The sequence below is a fragment of the Trachemys scripta genome, chromosome 1 (genome assembly GCF_013100865.1).
Source record: "Trachemys scripta elegans isolate TJP31775 chromosome 1, CAS_Tse_1.0, whole genome shotgun sequence".
Lineage (NCBI taxonomy): Eukaryota > Metazoa > Chordata > Testudines > Emydidae > Trachemys > Trachemys scripta.
Genome location: NC_048298.1, coordinates 122,090,754 through 122,110,098, shown reverse-complemented (window position 1 = coordinate 122,110,098; position 19,345 = coordinate 122,090,754). Strand labels below are relative to the sequence as shown.

The window sequence follows — 19,345 nt, the reverse complement described above, 5'->3', positions numbered from 1 at the left end:
GCTGTACTATGCTTTTTGTTATTACATATTTATACAAAGGTATCCAAAAACCCCACACCGCAGTAACACTCATAATAAAAAGCTTCCAGTTATTTTCATTCAGCAGTGACATAAAATCACTTTCTGTCAGTACACAAAAGAGTAATAGGTGAGATTTTTTTTCTTCTCAATAAACAGCATTATGCACACATACAATAAGTAAATTGTATGCGCTACTCATAAGCAGTAATGATATATGGCAAGGTTTTGTTAATGAAGACACAGCGACTACAATTATATTAAGAAAATACTTTGCATCTGAGGCTAAGAGGATATTCCAAACCTGAAGAGAACTATACAATGTTCTCTTTTGTAAACATTCAACATCTTTACAGGATGTCTTTGCTGACAATGCAGTTTTCAGAGCCAAATCTAGCCAAGGACAAATAGCAAATTAGTCTTTTAATTGTTATAGAAAATAGATTAGATCTTATTTAAAAAACAAAGAATATTACACAACTCTCCATTTCAGAACATGTATCACAGGAGATGTTATTAACTTGCTACATACCGAATAACATCTTCAGGGATATTAAGCTGGTCATATTTGAGATGCTCTCTCAGGTCACTTAAATAGTTCAAATAGGTGATCTTTTTCCCAAACTTATGACTAAACAAAATAGTGGGGGGAAAATGACACAATCAGCATAGGAGAAACATCAATGAAAGGTTTGTTTTCTATTACAGAATGTAAGTGCAAATGAAACTCAAAATTAAACTATAACTGAAGCAGCTGGAGACACAAGATGTATTTCATTTTCACATGATCAAACATACACAGTGCATTTCTGAGAGTCTGATTTGAATAAAAAAACCTCACTTTCATCTGAATGTTTTGCGATTTGCATAGATATGAAAAACATTAGTTTGAGAACTGCTGAATAACAGCTTTCGTATGGTGCTAGAAAACTTTTCAAAAAGGAATGTTGAACACTTTTTATGTAAGAAGAGGAACAGGAGTACTTGTGGCACCTTAGAGACTAACAAAGCTTATGCTCTAATAAATTTGTTAGTCTCTAAGGTGCCACAAGTACTCCTGTTCCTCTTTTTGCGGATACAGACTAACACGGCTGCTACTCTGAAACTTTTTATGTAAACTTCTGGAAAGAATGCCACATTGCTGACAGAAAAACATGTATGTATCACTTTAATCTTGCTCTCTATTGAAAGAGAAAATAGCAGGACAGTAGATATTATCATCTAATAAATGGAAGGCTTAAATTTTCCAAGAATGACTATTGATTTTGGGCATCTCAACTTTTGGATGCTCAGCTGTAGACACCTTAAAAAGGCTTGATTTTCAAAGATGTGTTGTGAAAAATCAGGCCCCTTTAAGGAGTCATAAAATGGGACTCCCAAAATTGTGACATGAAATATTGCTAGTCAAAGTTGAAAATTTAGTCTGTAAAGGCCCATTTACTGACTCGGGTGTTCCAAGTATGATTTAAAATACAACAACACACTCTGAAATAAGCCTCTTTTTCTGTAAAACAAAATATGTCTTGTAATAAAAATTAAAGCAAACCAACAGAAATGTGATATAAAACACACTCTTCTCTTTTCTATAAGTTATACAGACAGAGAACTGGGAGACCAATACTCTTGCAGTAACTGGCTCATTGCCAAGTCATCCAACATATATACACACGCTCCCTCTACTGGAAGAAAGTATGAATTAAAAAAGTTAATACTGTCATTTAGAAGGTATTAATTAAAAGGAAGTGCTAGATTTTGCTACCAGGGAAATAGTTTTGCAACATTAACAGATTTCAGCCTGAATGTGTACCATCTCATTTGGGCTTTTCAGCATGCTTTTTCCAATATGGTCTATGATTTTAACATTTTATGTAAGGCAATTAGCTAACTGTAATATAGACTGCATTAAATGAAAAAGGAATGTCTTTGAGAACTCACTCTAGTAATACAATTTTACAAAATGGGTAATTTGCAGTTCACTCACAGGCAGTCAGGAATTTTTGTTCTGTAAAACTGCTGCATCATCATTGCTGAATGAGATCATATTGTGCTATTTTTACAGTTTCATGGCTTTTACTAATTCATCCATGGAGAACAGCACCCTTTTCCCCTTGCTATGTTTTTTTTTTTGGAGGGGGGGGGGGAATGCTTAGAATTATTAAATGCCCTCTTTTCCAGTCTCCCTTGGACTTTAGAAGTGATCAATCAGATTTTACTGTAGCTCAAAAAATTTCAGATAAATATTTACTTTTTCCTTAAATATATTCAAACAATTATTCTACATTTTTTTCTTATTACTTTTGTTCTTTAACCTAATAAGTCACCCACTTGCTTATAGCAAATGCTCTGTTCATCTATGCTATACTCTTAAAATAAGTCTCAAGTGCAAACAGATATATCTGAGTTACGACATTTACATTCCATTCAGTATTTTTGTGAGAAACATTAGCAGTGACATTTTCTTGAGTTATGGCCATAACTGAGCAGAAGTTATGAAATACAAATTCTGGTATTTCCCCACCTTTCCTTTAGTGAACTTTGGCTTGACATTGGTTTTTAAATCAAAGTATAAACTGTTAACATAAGATCACTCTGAAATAACCTGAAAGCAGAGGTACATTGAAGGGTACAGAAAATTCCTTTAACGCATACTATTCTGATAAATTAATGTTATATATACGTGGGTTTAAATTTTTAATTTTTAATACAACCCACTAGCAATACAGCATTAATAAAGAGAGAGAGCGCTATAGCCTGGGACTCAGACAGAGACTTGCAGATGCACTTGATTTTAAATATCTTTCCTTGAACTTTATGTTACTTTAAGAACAGTGGAATCCTCCTTAAACAGAAGTGTGGGACAGTATTTGACACTTAAATAATCTGCAGCAGATAATATTCTTTCTAGCTTTTGCATTTTATATAGACCAAATCTTCATCTACAGAATGTATAGATACTTTCAACTTTTTGTAACCTCATTCTTGGTTTCAGGGTTGTTGTTTTTTTAAATGTTGTTCACAAATTTTATTGTAAAAGAATATTACAAAATTATAATGGCAAAAATTCAAATAAATGATTTAGATCAAGAACAAATATTGAGATACACAATGATAAAAATAAAATCAATGCAAGGATAATGCATTATGCTGAAAATTTAACCATAACAGAGGCAGAAGAAGAAACTATATTAAACAAACCCTGGTCAAAATTTTCTGATATGAATGCTTATGCTATATTAATATTACACACATTTCAGTAGGCAGATGGATTTAAAACCATTGATCCAAGAACAATATTCATCTTATTACAGACATACTATCAAACTCTGAAGGGAGTGAGTACTTGGAACAAATAACGGTCCAAAAAAATAGGAGGCCATTACCTTAAATGGATACCCGCTGATGTTAGCCCACTGTAGCTCCATTAACCACCCCTCCAACCCCCATGCATTTGAAAGATTCCGGCTTCTGGCAGGAATAATTTGCAAAGGCTTGGAGGTTCAGGGAAAGTTTTGTATGGATATATTTGTGAAGGTGATTTTGTCCTTCCATGGTGTTTGTATTACTCCCTATGTCCTAGATTCATCAAAGCATTTAGATACATGTTTAATTTTAAGCACACGAGTAATCCCGTCTCCATTCATCAAAGCACGTGAGCACATACTTAAAGGTATAGGTAATTTATTAGTTATTATTTGTATTGTGGTAGTGCCTGGGAGCCTCAATGAGGGATCACAGGACCCCATCTTGTTAGCAGCTGTACAAACACAAAGACAGCTCCTACCCCAAAGAGCTTACAATCTAGCCATGTGCTTCAGTCACAGTTACTTCAATGCACGTTTAAGTGCTTTGATGAATAAGCATGGACGTAAGCATGTCCTTAAAGTGAAGCACATGCTGAAGTGCTTTGCTAAATCAAGACCTCTGCATCTTCATGGAAAAGGGAAAAAAATCCCAAACTATTTTTACATACCACTCTCATTCCCTCTTAAAATATATTACATTAAGCCACACTTTAAATATTGTCTGGTATCTTACTTGAGCAGTGTATTTTTAAAAATACATATTAGAAGACAAACTGCCCCCCCCAACTTATATCGGAAACTCTCTTTAATGAAATCACCTATACCTTATGAGAGGTTTAAAAATGTTCCACAGAATTTTTATGAAGTTGGTTGGATGTACAACATAGAGTGCTTTAAGATTTTTCTTATACCTGTGAAAAGAAAATTAAATTGTTAGAAGACTTTTAATATCATATGCTGTAGCATAAAGTAGCTGCAATTGAATGAAAAGGTTTTATTACTGGAATATTAAATATATTCCTTTCAAGTACACTAAAAAAAAAAATCTAATTCAGAGGATATTGAATGTAAAATGAAAAAAGGAGCTGGTCAGTCCTGATGGCAAAAAAGTAGGCCAAGATTACACTACTACATTGCTAAGCAATGTCTGGGTTGTTTTGTGGCTTTAATAATGGTGGTAGTGAGGACATCATTTAAATGATAAAAAGAGCTTCTTGAAAGTTCCAGTGAAAGAAATAAGTATTTTACTTCATTTTCCATTCTTTTCTACCATTGAGTTTCATACTGGGGAAAATTTTTATTCTTTCAGAATTAAAATCTACATCCATTCATTTATTTCTTTTGCTCTATTTGCTTTGGTTTGTTAGTAATTACTGAAGATATTTGGGGAAGATCACCAGCTACTGTAAACTGATATCGTTCATTCGAAGCCAATGGCACTATGCAGATTTAAATCAGCTGAGTCCCGGCTCCAGTGTGTTTAAAACAAAATCTCTCTTTCCCCCATAATCCTGATTGATCCTGCAGTGATGTATCTGATGTCATAAATAAAGGATCATAGTAGGGCTAAGCAGGAAGGGAAACTAGGCTGCATGAAGGAATAAGATCTTATATCAAAGGAGATACAGAAAATGAAAGGCCAAGTACATTGGTTTGTATATAAATTGCTGCTTTTCTCTTTTAAGTTTTCCCCAATAGGGAAGGTCCCTCTTGAATGCTGACCATTAAAGGATCATCAGTAACATATTCCACTGATCAAGAATTGCTAAAGCCACCTTTGCACAACAGCTTATATACTTAGAGGTGGGTAGGAGGAACCAAGCACTTAAAGCAGTTTCTTCTTTTTTATTTTAATTGCACCCAAGTGGTTTTGAGTGGGGGGGAAAAAAACAGTATTGTTTTTATAAAGCCAGCATCAAACAAAGTTTCGAACTGTGCACCTGGGAACACTTTGAATAATAAAAAGCAGTTGTTTTATTGAGTAGAAGTTCATATTTTGAGTCTATTTTATACCTGGAGGTAACAGGTGGACCCATTCTGTGAAAAGCTACACATTTATATTCTTCTTCTTCACCTATGTAGCACAATTACATCCCTCAAAGACTTCTTTGACCTGTGTTGTAAATAACTTATCTGAAATTCTTCCTTTGAAACCCATCTATGTTGACTATTTTTATTTGTTACACTCGCCAACTGGGGGAGAGAGGAGTACAGGGGACAAAATTTAGTGCAAAAAGTACACAGGGTATTCGTTTAATTTTTCCTTTAGATAGCACAATTGAACATGAATATTGGGCTGTGAATATTGCTGTGAGCTTCCCAATATCAATGTGCTAAGAATTCCAACTGTGATTCAAATAATGGGTGTAAGGTTGCCTGCTTTTGCCCAATTACCCACTCTCATCTGGTTCCCTTTCGTTCTCTAGGTTTCTGGCTGGTGAGGAGGATGGAGAGAATGGGTTTGGGCAGAAATGAAGGCCACACTGTGTGAATAAGATGCGCACACTTCAGAAGCCCCTCTGTTGCTTCTCCCCCATATGGTGACTGTGAATTTGGCATGGCTTTGTGTAAAGAGAGTGTGTGACAGGACAGGCTTACAATTTCATATGGTCATTCCTTTACAGGAAGGGACCCCAGCACAGCAAAGATCACTGTTATATTATGTTCACTATGTGTAAGTCCCTCTCCAGTCTCAAAACCAATGACTATCTTGCACTCACTGTGCTTTTGCTGGTAGATTTCTCAGAAAACTCCCTCAGTCTGCCACTGAGCTGAGAGTGATATGTGACGACAGCAGTTGGACGTTTCAGATGACAACATCGCTCTCCATATTTGATGGCTGCTAGGCAAAATTTTACTTTTTGTGTGGTGGGTATTTAATGTTTCAGTTTTTAGTGTATGAAATTCAAAAAGGTGATAGATTGGGTGTTGATCTCAGCCTCTTGAATATGCAAAATTGGGCTGTGACTCTCATGAGAACAGGATCTGCCATGAGATGTCTGGTAATTTTTCTCCCTCTGCTCAGGTTACAAATACACCTCTACCTCGATATAACGCTGTCCTCGGGAGCCAAAAAAATCTTACCGCGTTATAGGTGAAACTGCGTTATATCAAACTTGCTTTGATCCGCCGGAGTGCGAAGCCCCGCCCCCCCGGAGCACTGCTTTACCACGTTATATACAAATTCATATTATATCGGGGTAGAGGTGTACCACCAGAATAGTCTTTCTTGTGGTTACTTTGGTAGATCTGTTTCTAATCCCTTCCATAATCAGAAAGCTCAGAGGCGTGTGAAAAATGTAAAACAATAGTGCTACTTCTGATAGAGGGAGTAAGGGGGAAAGGCTGGTGTTTGCGTGTGTGTTTATTTTCTCTCACTTTGCCCTCTAGTTGTTTGCCCAGAGCAGAGAGATTGTAAAAGATGAACTGCTGCCCCTTACTCCCTTTTAGCTCCACTGCTAGAAGCCTGTGTTTTTGGAACAGACATATCAGAGGTTCTGTCCTGGCTCCCAGGTCTGCAATGCCATTTATCTAGCAATCGTGGACTACATAGTAAAACATAAAGCAAAGGAACTACGGCCTTTGTTATGAAGGAGATCAAAACAGATTATCATCATGGTCCCTTCTGACCTTAAAATCTATGTAGTGAAATGCATTCTGGGCCAGAATTTCAGAAACTGGCCTCCATTTTTCCTACCTCCAGTTTAGTCCTGGAACTATTTAAGGTATGAGCTGCTATATCACAACTGTGAGATAATCACAAATAACCAATGTTGAAGTGTTGCAAACATCTTTTTAAATATGCCACAGAATGGCTGGGCCTCCTTATTATGGGTCTGCAGGATTTTTACACCCTGGATAATGTTTCCAATACCTAGAATGTTCACTGTTAATCATTTCTGCATGGTTAGGATGACCATATTTTCCTATGCTGAATATGGGACACCTGGTAAAATTACTTGTATTCAAGCAAGTTCAATGGCAATCAATCAGAACTATGCAGTACAAATGTTCAAATTAACATCACTTTGAGTGAGTCCCTGTTAAAAAGAAATACTGTGTAGTTGGATTCTATTATTTACTTCATATCTTTAAGGCTTTAGGGTTCACATGGAGAGGGGTGACACATACACACCCGTACCCCCCACAGACACACATGAGGAGAGGTGACACACACACAGTCCTGTATACCTCTCTCACTGGGGGGCGGGGGGGGGGTGACCAACCAACTCAACCCTCCCTGCCTGGCACTCTCTGCCCTCCATGCCTGGCTGGGCCCCCGGGACAGACCCGCCTCTCCTGGTACCTGGTGCCGCATCTTCCCGAGACAACACGTGCGGGGGTGGGCGTAACGCAGGGTCACATGCCCCCCAGATTTCTGCCAGGGTTCACATTAGAATGTGGCTAGCAGCAGCCTGTCGGCAGTGTGTGGCAGGGAAGGGACAGAAGCTGCTTCCACCCACAGGGGAGGTGTGGGGGGAAGGTATGACCTGGCCCGTTTCTTTGCAGAACTCATCTCTTCTTTTTCCCCTACCCACCACCCCAGGGCTGGAAGCAGCTTGTCCCTCCCTGCCTGCACAGTGTCAAAAGGCAGCTAACATCTCCAGGCTGCTGCTGGCCATAGACATAACCCAACCACCTCCTGTCCCCTGGCTACCCGTGCTGGCAGAAAGGGATTAAGCCCTAAGGATGCATTGTGCACCAGGGCCCAGGGAACCTGACTGCAGGGGCTTCAGTGAACCCAGTCCGAGAGGTGGCTCAACAGGGGAGGGGGCCTAGAGGACAGAGCAGCCCCGTGCTCCCTGGGGCAGGACCAAGGGGGCGGTGAAGATGGTGCTAAGCCCCTGCCCAGGAGGTTGCTGTGGAGTCTGCAGGTTCAGAGCGTGAACAGGCTGGAAATCCCTTCTCCCCCAACACCAGAGCTTAGCTGAGGGGTGGAGAGGCTTCCCCGTGCCAGCACCGTGCGGAGGTTTGGTACAAGCAGGGCTTGGCTCTTCCTGGCCAGCGCCCCATGCCAGAAGTTCTTGGGCTTTCCCATGGCATTGGCCCAGCCAGAGGCAGTGGGGAAGGAAGGAACCATAGTCTTAACTAGGCTGATGTGAGCTGAGCGCTCTGACCAGGGGCTGGGTCTCTGCCCAGCACTGGGAGCGGGACATGCCCCACGGGCGGGGGGGGGGGAAGGAGAGATATGGAGGAATAGCGGGGCTGGGGGGCAAGGGGGATGAAGGGGCAAGGCTGGAAGAGGACAGCAAGGAGGCCCGCACCAGCCACTGCAGCATACAGCCAGCACCAGCCAGAAACGGGATGGGGGCAGTGCCCTGCTGGCTGAGAGCCGGCATGCAGCAGGGGCTGTGCTGACAGACCAGCATAGGGACCGGTCAGCCCTGCACTCGTCTTCATCATCAGCCACTGGACCCCCCCACTCACCGCTGATGGGAAGGTGGCTGGCGAACAGTGATCTGGACAGCACCAGGACCCGCCATTACTGATGGCAGGGGGAGACAGAAAATATGGGACAATTTGCCAATTTTTAAGAAAAAGTCGGGACACTTTTCCAGGAGGACTTAAATACAGGACAATCCCTTTAAAAATGGGACATCTGGTGCATGGTAGAAATTTCTAATCTAATCTACAGCAATGGACATTAATTCTTTGATCTCAATAGCAAAGAAAGACCAAAAGGTAGACCTCTAGCTTGTTGGGTCTTCATGAAGAATATGCCTCCTTCTTGGAAGTTATGCAGGATGCAATAGTTAGATCCTACCCACAGAAAGGGCAGACACAGAATATTTGGAGAACATACTTCCTGTCAAATTCTTTGTAGGCACTTTGCAGCCAGTTCAGAGAGGGTTTATTCCGACTGTTCAGGCCATAGTGAAAGTAGACAAGGGTGTAATCATTCTCCACATACTGGTCGAGTGTATACCTCAAGTATCTGAGAAGAGAGGCAATATTTTAGTATTAAAAAGTGATATCTAATGTATTTTTATGGATTTATACACTGAAAAGTGTCCAAAGGACCAAAATCACTATTTTTGCCCAGCATGCCAAAGTTTGTAAATTCATGTTCATGATCAATATTAATACACGCATTCATTATGTATCATGATGCCAGTGATTTCATGTTCAAGGGGAAAATGTTTCACATTAAAAGAACGTGTCTAGTCAAGAGTTACAAAGATTGCAGTGCTGACAGGCAATCAAATGATGAAAAACCTGGGCACGCTTTCTGAAAATAATGAAGAAGCCATACAATAATTGAGTGGGGCTCTCCTGCTTTGTGTTCTCATCTTTCTGAATTCCTATTTTCTGAATAAATATTGGCATTAACACTTGTCAATAAATGGTGAAAAGTGAAATTTTGTGATTTTTTTTTTTGTCAATTTCAAATGTTTTGAAAAATTGTAACCAGCTCTAATTACTGTTGCTGGCATCAGATACTTCCTTCTTCCTTAAATTAGTCTGGCTTTCTTTTGTAGGGATTTCATTATCAGATCCCTATGTGTTAAGATAATTTAAGGAAATGCACTTAAGTAATCCCATCTTGAAATAATATTGCGTGTTTTTATAAGCAGGTTTCTTTGTATTGATTCTTTTATGGTATAGTTTAAGGTACTTTTCTTTCCCTTTGTTGTACAATTGAGAATAGGACAAGGCGTTTTTTTCCCCACAGCTGAATTATTCAAATAAGGCAACAATGCCACTTGAGTAGTACCATCTCAACTCACCTCTCTCTGAACCAGATTTTAATTTACCCGTGTTATTACATTATCAATTCTTGCTTATTATTCTGTGGCATAGTCTTAACCACTTTTCTTAATTGCATGTAGGCACTTTTCATTTAATAAAATGTGGTTCCACGTGGCACTTGTTAGGCTGGTGGGAGTCTGCAAGTTCTGAATTCACTGTGACTATTACCTATGCCAGGGATCAGCAACCTTTGGCACACAGCTTGCCATGGTAAGCCCCCTGGTGGACTGGGCCGGTTTGTTTATTTGCCCGCGCCGCTTCCTGCAGCCCCTATTGGCCTGGAGCGGTGAACCGCGGACAGTGGGAGCCGCCATCGGCCGAACCTGCGGACGCGGCAAGTAAACAAACCAGCCCGGCCCGCCAGCGTGCTTACCCTGGCGGGCCACATGCCAAAGGTTGCCGATCCCTGACCTATGCAAATGCATTTAACTTTATTATTCTCTTCTCCTCCCATCTTCTACTCCTTTGTTTATTGCTTATTTTCCATTCCTTTTTGTAAAAGTCTTAGACTGTGAACTATCTGGGACAAGGACTGTCTTTGCGTTACTTGTTTGTACAGGGGTCTTGATCCCTGGCTAGGGCTTTTGAATGGCAGTCATGACAATAATCATTCAGAAGGCAGTACAAAAAATGGAAGTTTCTGGAAATAAAGGTACAGTATCCCCAAACATACCCTTGTGCCCAGGCAATCTATTGAGCCTCCTTGCCTTATATAATTCCCTGGCGTACTATAGCTAAAATGCAGTACTTCTGAGAATAATGGAGCAGAGTTTCAGCAAGTGCAAATTACTACAGCTCATGGATCTATGACAATTTATGTCAGCTGAGCTCTGCCCCCTGTTTCTACACAGCCAATTGCCATTTCCAAACCTGCAATACTATCCATAGAAGCATTACTTACTAGGACAGTATTTCCAAGAATGACAGTGAAAATGCTGCCACACCAAATCCATTCCAACATGGTTTCATTTGCAAAATATCTGCCATGCTGGCCCCAGTCTGAACAGTTTTTCCTCAAACCTTGCTTGGTCTGATCCTAGAAAGGAAAGATGGTCCAGTGCTGGCTTGGGACTCAGAAGATCTGGCTTCAATTCCCTGCTCTACCATAAACTTCCTATCTGACCTTGGGCAAGTCATGTAGCTGCTCTGTGCCTCAGCTTTCCATCTGTAACACTGGGATAATAGATAGATCCTGGTCTAAGCCCAAACTAGGTCCTCCAGATTGCAGCATTTTATCTCTGTTACCATGCTACAACCAACCTTTAAAAAGGATGTTGTGAAAAGGAATATTCACTTACAACAGCTTGAACCAAGAAAAACCAACACCATTATAAGATGAGATAATAAAATACTAAGCTTAATTAAACACTTGGCTCATTAAATGTTAGTAATTAATGTGAATCATCTAAAGATCAAAAGCAAAAAGCATTGTAGTATAAACAATGAAACGAAATAAAAACAGCTTGTGCTGTTCCTGCAGCTGGTTAAATACCATGAAAAGTATTTGGCAAATGTAATATTCAATAAATACTTATTTATCAAATAATAAGTTTGAAAAGTACTAAAAATATTTTAATTTTCTATTTGTTTGTCTCTCAAAATAAGTTACATCAGAAAAATCCATTAAGAGTTGATTAATAACATAACTACAATACACAAAAAACCTGCTGTTTCTGATTAAGTTGCTGGGGCTTGGTTTCCAAGATAGTTTCTCCCCTGATTCAGTGGCTTAGTATTCAGGCTAGCAGGTGTTAGACACTTTTTTCATACTCGACCAAAAAAAGCCCATTTACCTACAAATGAACTCATGAGACACCCCATTTAAAATTTTAAGCAGTGTAAACTGGAGAGAGAGAGAAGGTGAAATGAGAGAAACTTACTCTAGTAGTCTGCTGTGATTGAGCTGATGGGAAGGGGGCATACGACAGCAACTGAAAGTAATCACCCTCCTCCCAGAATTGTCATCACCTGGTAAACAAACACAGTCAATAAAGACATTTATATAGCTCATTTCATATGCAGAAGGATATTGAAACGAGACACGGATATGAAGCAAAACCCTGGATCTGCACACCTACAAATTCTGAAAAAGGACCTGAACTTTGTAAGTCCCATCTCCGCTCCAGACATATGGTGAACTTTGCCATCAATTGACAAATTATACTCAGGAATTCCTTTACTCACCCCGGTTGTGAGTTGAAGAAGTTGTTCAGCAGTGTACATAGGACACTGGGGACAGAAGCAAAGAATGCCATATTCAAACGGAGGTGAGAGCATTGAGTTCCTTTCCGGAGGCACTCAACCCCCTGCAGAATTAAGTCCAGGAAGATTAAGGGCCTGCTTTTCAGACTGGCCTTAACTTGGCTTCCCTTTCCCCATCCACATGGAGGCAAGACTGTTTAAACATGTTATGCCTATCTTTTGCCATTTATAATGGCTGTAACTTTTATATTTGTACTACTAAGGGAAAGGATAACTAATAGGTGATTCAGTTGCTACCCGCGGACTTGGGAGTCCTCGGTTCAATTTCCTCCTTTGCCATAGATTTCCTATGTGCCCATGGGTAAGTCACTTAGGGTAGGTTCACACTAAATAGTAAACCTGAGTCTGTGGAACCCACGCCTGCAGACTGGTGTTTCCAAGTTCGTGCTTGAGTGTCCACACTGCAGGATAAATCCAGGCCTCCCAACTGTACTGATGTGTCCAAACTCCACTGTGCAGACTTGAATCAGACCTTCTGCTTCTGGAAGTGTATTGGATTGTGGGAGAACTTGTCTATGCATCCCATGTGACTTGACCAGAAATGGTTTGAGCCCACTGATACATCCAGCCAAGCCATTTTGTGTCCACACGCTCCCATCATCCTGATCCAGTGGAGGAACTTCTCCAGATCACGCCGTCAGTCCTATTTTGGGACTCAGACAGAGCATCTGTGATATGCTGGTGGATATTTTGTCAATTGTTTTTGACCTGCCAAACACACTGTGATGGGTTTGGTCACAGAGACCCCCTTGAGACTGTCACCTGATGTGCTAAAACTACCTCTGAGCCTGTTTTCCCTGTGAGCTTGGGACTCCAGAACCCTGTCTTGTTGAGCCAGACACTCAAGCCTGCTGCAACACAGACCCAGGGTCTGAACCAGGTCCCCAAAGCTGCAGGCTTTAAGTGAAAACCACTCAGCAGGTACTCCTGTCTCCAGCATCCAGACACCCAGCTCCCAATGGGATCCAAACCCGAAATACATCTGTTTTACTCTGTATAAAGCTTATACGGGGTAAACTCATAAATTGTCTGCCCTCTATAACACTGATAGAGAGAGTATTAATCCCAGGTATTAATCACTTACTCTGGGTTCAATGATAAACAAAAGCGATTTTATTAAGAATAAAAAGTAGGATTTAAATGGTTCCAAGTAATAACAGACAGGACAAAGTAAGTTACCAAGCAAAATAAAATAAAACACGCAAGTCTAAGCCTACTACATTAAGAAACTGCATACAGGTAAATCTCACCCTCAGAGATGTTCCAATATGCTTCTTTCACAGACTATACTCCTTCTTAGTCTGGGCCCAATCCTTTCCTCTGATACAGTCCTTGTTAGTTCCAGCTCAAGTGGTAACTAGGGGATTTCTCATGACTGCAGCCCCCTTTGTTCTGTTCCACCCCCTTTGTCACAAGGCGGGAATCCTTTGGCACAAGGCGGGAATCCTTTGTCTCTCTCTGGGTTCCCACCCTTCCTTATAAATGGAAAAGCACCTGGTTTAAGATGGATTCGAGTACCAGGTGACATGATCACATGTCACTGTAAGACCTCATTCTCCATTCTTTCAGAGTTGGCCTGCACGTACCTGAGTAAACAGAGCCATTTACTACTAATTGTCCTGATTAATGGGAGCCATCAAGATTTCAAGCCATCATTAATAGCCCACACTTTGCATAGTTACAATAGGACTTTAGAGTAATACTTCATATTTCTAGCTTCAGACACAAGAATGATACATACATGCAAACACACTCAGTAGATTATAAGCTTTGTAATGATACCTTACAAGAGACCTTTTGCATGAAGCATATTCCAGTTACATTATATTCACACTCATTAGCATATTTCCATAAAACATATGGAGTGCAACGTCACGCACACCTCTTGCAAGGGGATACTAACATGCCAGCTGTGACCCAGCTGATGCTGCTCAGACCTGTTGCCACAACTGCAGATTCCCCCCAAACCAGGGCTTCTGCTGCAGGGCCACAAGTGCAGACCACAAGATTGGATCATCATGTGGACCTTGGATGAACAGCAGTGGCTCCAAAACTTTCACATGAAAAAGCAGGTATTCCGGGGGGGGGGGGGGGGGGGGGGGGGGGGGGGGGGAAAGGATCATGAGGTGATCAGCACTGGGATGTGCCCAAAGGTGGTGGGCATTAAAAGTGTGCCTGAAATAACTGCTAAGTTTTGAGAGAATGTGCTTTCCAAACTGCACTGGGGCTATCAATGTGCCCGTAGTTTGCCCTCTTTAAGGAACACGAGTACGTAAACTGCAAAAGACACTACTCCATCATTATGCAGGCCCTGGTCGACCATAGAGGCAGATCACCAGCCACAATGGATGAAAAATTGTGGTAAAAATTAACAAGCACCCTGTTAACAAGCATTGAGATGAAGTACAGCCTCCTTACAAGCACCCTGAGCCCATGCACAGACATGACTGACTGCCAGCCATTGGGACACCTAACACAGACAGGCAGCCACCCTTGGCTGTAATTTGACTCAGATTTCAGCCACCCCTGGACCAAATACAGACCCTGATTTTGTTTGGACTCATCACAGACAGCTTTTTTTTTTTTTTTATACTCAGCGTACAGGCTGTCTGGGACAGTGCAAGTGTGGCTGATTTATAAGGTGCATTGTATTGCCAGGGAGGGGGTATTGTAACATACTATACCTTGGGAGAGCATCTTGTAACCCCCATATTCCTCATCTGTATATAATTGTGATATTGCATATAAAGCAAGCCATGTGAGGTATCAGGGAAAAGGCTGATCAGCTGAAAGTCACTGTTCTATCTAAATATGTATATCTTTAGTGCATATGAACTTATGAGATTGTGTTGTATGGTTGTCACTAAAACATGCTATAAGTTGGGGAACCAACCACATATTAGGTCCCCAGAGACAACAGCAAGGAAAGTAACCAACCAGGAGTGTCAACCAACCATCACCCAGCAAGGGAGCTACAATTCAATGACTCACCTGCATAAGGCCACACCAGGGGAATTGCTCAACCTTGCCTGGGGACTCAGCAATGCCCCCCAGACATGCCTGGACTTGTGTTCTCCAAGCACATGGACTAAGGGTATAAAACGGAACACAGAGGCCACATGCTTGGCCTTTCTCCTTCCCTCACCTATGCTGCAAACAGCAAAGACACTCAGAAGCCTGAAGACTCAAACAGAGGGTACTGGCCCAGGTTTAAGGGACAAACCTGTATATTAAGGACTGCAATATCCAGTGGGATGAAAAAAATCTTAATCTAGCTGTTGCCCAGTCTAATAGGGTTGAGAGTTTAGACTGTGTACTTATATTTTATTTTGGTAACTATGACTTTTTGCCTATCACTTATAATCACGTAAAATCCAACTTTTGTAGTCAATAAATTTGTTTTAATATTTATCTTTATCAGTGAGTTTGCCTGAAGTGTTTGGTAAATCTGCTCACATTTGCAAAGGCTGGTGTATATCCACTTTCCATTGATGATGTGATGAACCAGTTAATAAATGTGCACTGCTCATCTTGAGCAGTGCAAGACAGTATATTCCTGAGCTACAAGGCTGGGAGCTGGGGAGGTTTGGCTGGTGCCATTCTTGGTGTGATTCATGAGTGGCTCTGGGAGCATTCATGCAATCTAGCTGGGTGTGGGGCTCCACATGCTGTTGTGCTGAGTGATAACAGTGCCTGGAGGGGTTTGCGGCTTGTCTCTAGCAAAGCTAGGCTGGAGAGTTAAGGGGTCACAGTGATCCCACAGTCCCAGACTGCACCCCGAGATCCCGTCAGAGGTATGTAAAGCCTTGTCTACACTACACAGTTTTGTTGACAAAAGTCAGCTTTTGTCAACAAAACAGCAGTGTACACACTGAAATTTGCCTACACTGAAATGCTCTTCCACCAATGTAGCTCCCCTGCTATGCTGACATAATAAAACCACCTCAACAAGAGGCATAGGGCTTATGTTGGTAGAGTTAGGGTGACATTCAGGCGCTTCTTCTGCTACTGGTTCTGCTGCGGGCTGTTCCACAGGTGTCCGTCCCCAAACAGGAACTGGGTGTGAATTTTTGGGATGGAACGGCTGAGAAACACAGGCCGGGGGTTTGCAGGAGAGTGCTGGCAGACTCTCCAGACCCAAATCTGGCAACCTAAATTGAGCTGCATCTACAGTGCAAAATCCTTGGTCTTGGAGCCGCATCACAGTGGTGCTAGGGCTTGGACCCAGACCTCTGGCTGAGTCTGTAGGCCCAAATCCTGAGATCTTTCTGGCTTGACTGATGTGTATGTGGATGGTAGGTGTCAGACCTGAGTCAGAGTCCAGATTTACCATTAGAATCAGATTTTTAAGATGCAGATAGGCACCGAGTGGGACTTTCAAAAGGGAGTTAGGTGCCTAGGTGCTATCTGCATCTTTAGGTACCCAATATGCCTTTAAAAATGTGGCCCTTAGTCTCTCTGTGCCTCAGTTATAGCAGTAATAGCACTGCCCTATCTCACAAGGGGGTTGGGAGGATAAATATATTAAAGACTGTGCGGTGCTCAGATACTATGGTAATGGGGGCTATATAGCGACAATGGGAAGACATTTCTCTTAAATTAACTGGGATGCTCTGCATTATTTTAATGGGCCTAATTCACATATGACCCTGCCTAAACGCAAGCTTCGAAGTAAATTACATTTAGGTCCTGGTCCTATTCCCACTGAAGTCTCAAGAAAGTTTGGATTTGATGTCGTGGGAGCAGAATAAATAAATGGTATTCTTCATTACCAGCTTCTTGCAAACAATCATCTGATAAATGGTTGGTAATGAGCAAGCCAAAGAAAAGGAAGACAGAGTGAAGGGAAGGAAACGGGTGAAACTGGTAAACAAAATGAATTAGTGAATAAATACTTAAATCTTCTGAAAAGCTAGGAACATATAGCTTGAGACTATTCTCAGGCTGTTCTAACTTGTGCAACTGATGCTAATCCAGAGCAGAAGCACTAAGCTAATGATCGTCTTAACAACACAGCCATACAAATTTTACATGGATGAATAATGTCGTCAATCTATTAACACACTTTCAGTCAACATAAGACAAGCAATTCCTTTTGTACTGAATGGTTTTGTATTGTTAAATAAAAAAACCACTGTGTATTTCTTTTGTCCAATACATGGACATTTTCATAATCTACGTATGTTTGGATTTCCCTGTATATATTCTACCGTACCTCAGAGATCTGCTGCAGCACAGTACCTTGTTTCAAACCCATCCCATTATGTTGGGGGAGGGGAAATTAATATTTAATGGAATTTTCATGTAAAAAAAATCCTGTTTAAAATACTAAATAGAATATTCAGGTACTGCTTCAGAAAGAAGAAGGCAATGAACAATTGGTGCATGCTCTGAGGTAATCAGTAGTCAGTTTATAAAACAGGTCACTGTTTTATTTCCTGGGGGGACTTGTTAAGTGCCTTTCATCTGAAATTCTCAGAGCACTTACAAAGGCATTCAAATCTGACAAATAAGCATTAAAATTAATGATAAACAAACATGAAATTACAAACATTACCAAAAGACTTTTCTTCCCTAAATCCTGACACTATTTGACCTATTCGTTCATGTCTGACATATGTTATTATATAGCATTCATATAATACAGGCACATAAGACAGACATGATATTGCATTAGCAGAAGTAGGTGCACTATGAGGAGTTTCTACACCTTCCTTTGGGCATTCAGTATTAGCTAACGTTAGAAACAGGTAGAACAGTTTCTTTGTCAGATAAGATCACCTCCATGAACAACAGAACTCTATGCCTGGTTTCCAGTTAAGGTAATAAGGTCTCTTATTGTTACTTTTGAACTCCTGCCTGTATTTGATCACCTGCACTAAAGGCTAGAATACCCATCACCTACCTCTTATACAGAGTTTATAATCCATAGCTTTACAAAGGAAGTAGGTACTATTATCCCAATTTTACTGATGGGAAAACTGAGGTGAAGTGACTTGCCCAAAGTTACCTAGCAGGCCTGTAGCAAATCCTTCTCTCATGAGCCCCAAACCATGAGCCCTGGTCCGCCACCCCACTGCTCATTGGTAGAAGGCACAGTTACCTTACAATCAGAAAAAATGACTGGGACTCATGACACTTCGATTCTATTCCCAGCTCTGCCCTGATTTAACTGTGCGATCTTGAGTATATTACTCACTCTGTGAGTCAATTTCTCCATTTGCATTAAGGGTATAATAATAATAATACCACCAACTTCACAGGAATGTTGAGGCACAGAAAAACTCCTGTTTTTTTTCCCATACAAGTCTAATTCGATCATAAAATTTTGAAGAAAACAACCATTGTATAAAATTAATGGCTGACCAAAACAAAACTGGAGCTCCACTGGTATGACAGAGGAGACTGCTGGCCAGATGTTCTGTATGAAAACCTTGCAGCTTGGAATTTACTACCCCATTCAGTCTGAAATAGCTTGACTCGGATGACCTCACGTTTTCCCCCTGCACATTTGAAAACTGGGGTTTGGAGTGGCAGGAAATTGTAATTGTAAGGGTGGAGAAGAGTTCAAGGAGGAGTGGGGTTTGTGATAGGTTCTTAAATTTCTGTATTTAGGACGTATTTTTATATTGTGTCAAGGATACCTACAGCATACAGATAGGCCTTTATTTTAACATTTATAGAATTTAAAATACATAAATGAAGTAAAAGTTACGCCGTGGAGGCTGCATTTTCCTGCTAAATTGACAAAAAGAAAATTAGAAGAGAAGGATGTTCATTCTGTATGGAAATCAATGCAAAAAGAAGTGCAAGCTGAACAATACCCCTTAATGCATCAATATATTTTGAAGTATGTTCAGGTCAGAGTGGTTTTGTTTTAACTCAACTTATTCTTCTTTAAAAAAGAAGAACAGGAGTACTTGTGGCACCTTAGAGACTAACAAATTTATTAGAGCATAAGCTTTCGTGGACTACAGCCCACTTCTTCGGATGCATATAGAATGGAACATATA

General features: G+C 40.8%; 1 protein-coding gene across 2 annotated transcripts in view; it reads right to left on the bottom strand.

Annotated features, from left to right (window-relative positions):
- ARHGAP8 (Rho GTPase activating protein 8) overlaps nt 1–19,345 on the bottom strand; it is a 111,292-nt gene that overhangs the window by 46,939 nt on the left and 45,008 nt on the right. For both annotated transcript variants that reach the window (XM_034783836.1, XM_034783847.1), the window contains exons 4-7: nt 11,951–12,038; nt 9,124–9,255; nt 4,145–4,231; nt 551–649 (exon numbers count right to left, since the gene is read on the bottom strand). In XM_034783836.1, coding sequence (XP_034639727.1) covers nt 551–649; nt 4,145–4,231; nt 9,124–9,255; nt 11,951–12,038 — 406 coding nt within the window. The remainder of the gene's footprint in view (nt 1–550; nt 650–4,144; nt 4,232–9,123; nt 9,256–11,950; nt 12,039–19,345) is intronic.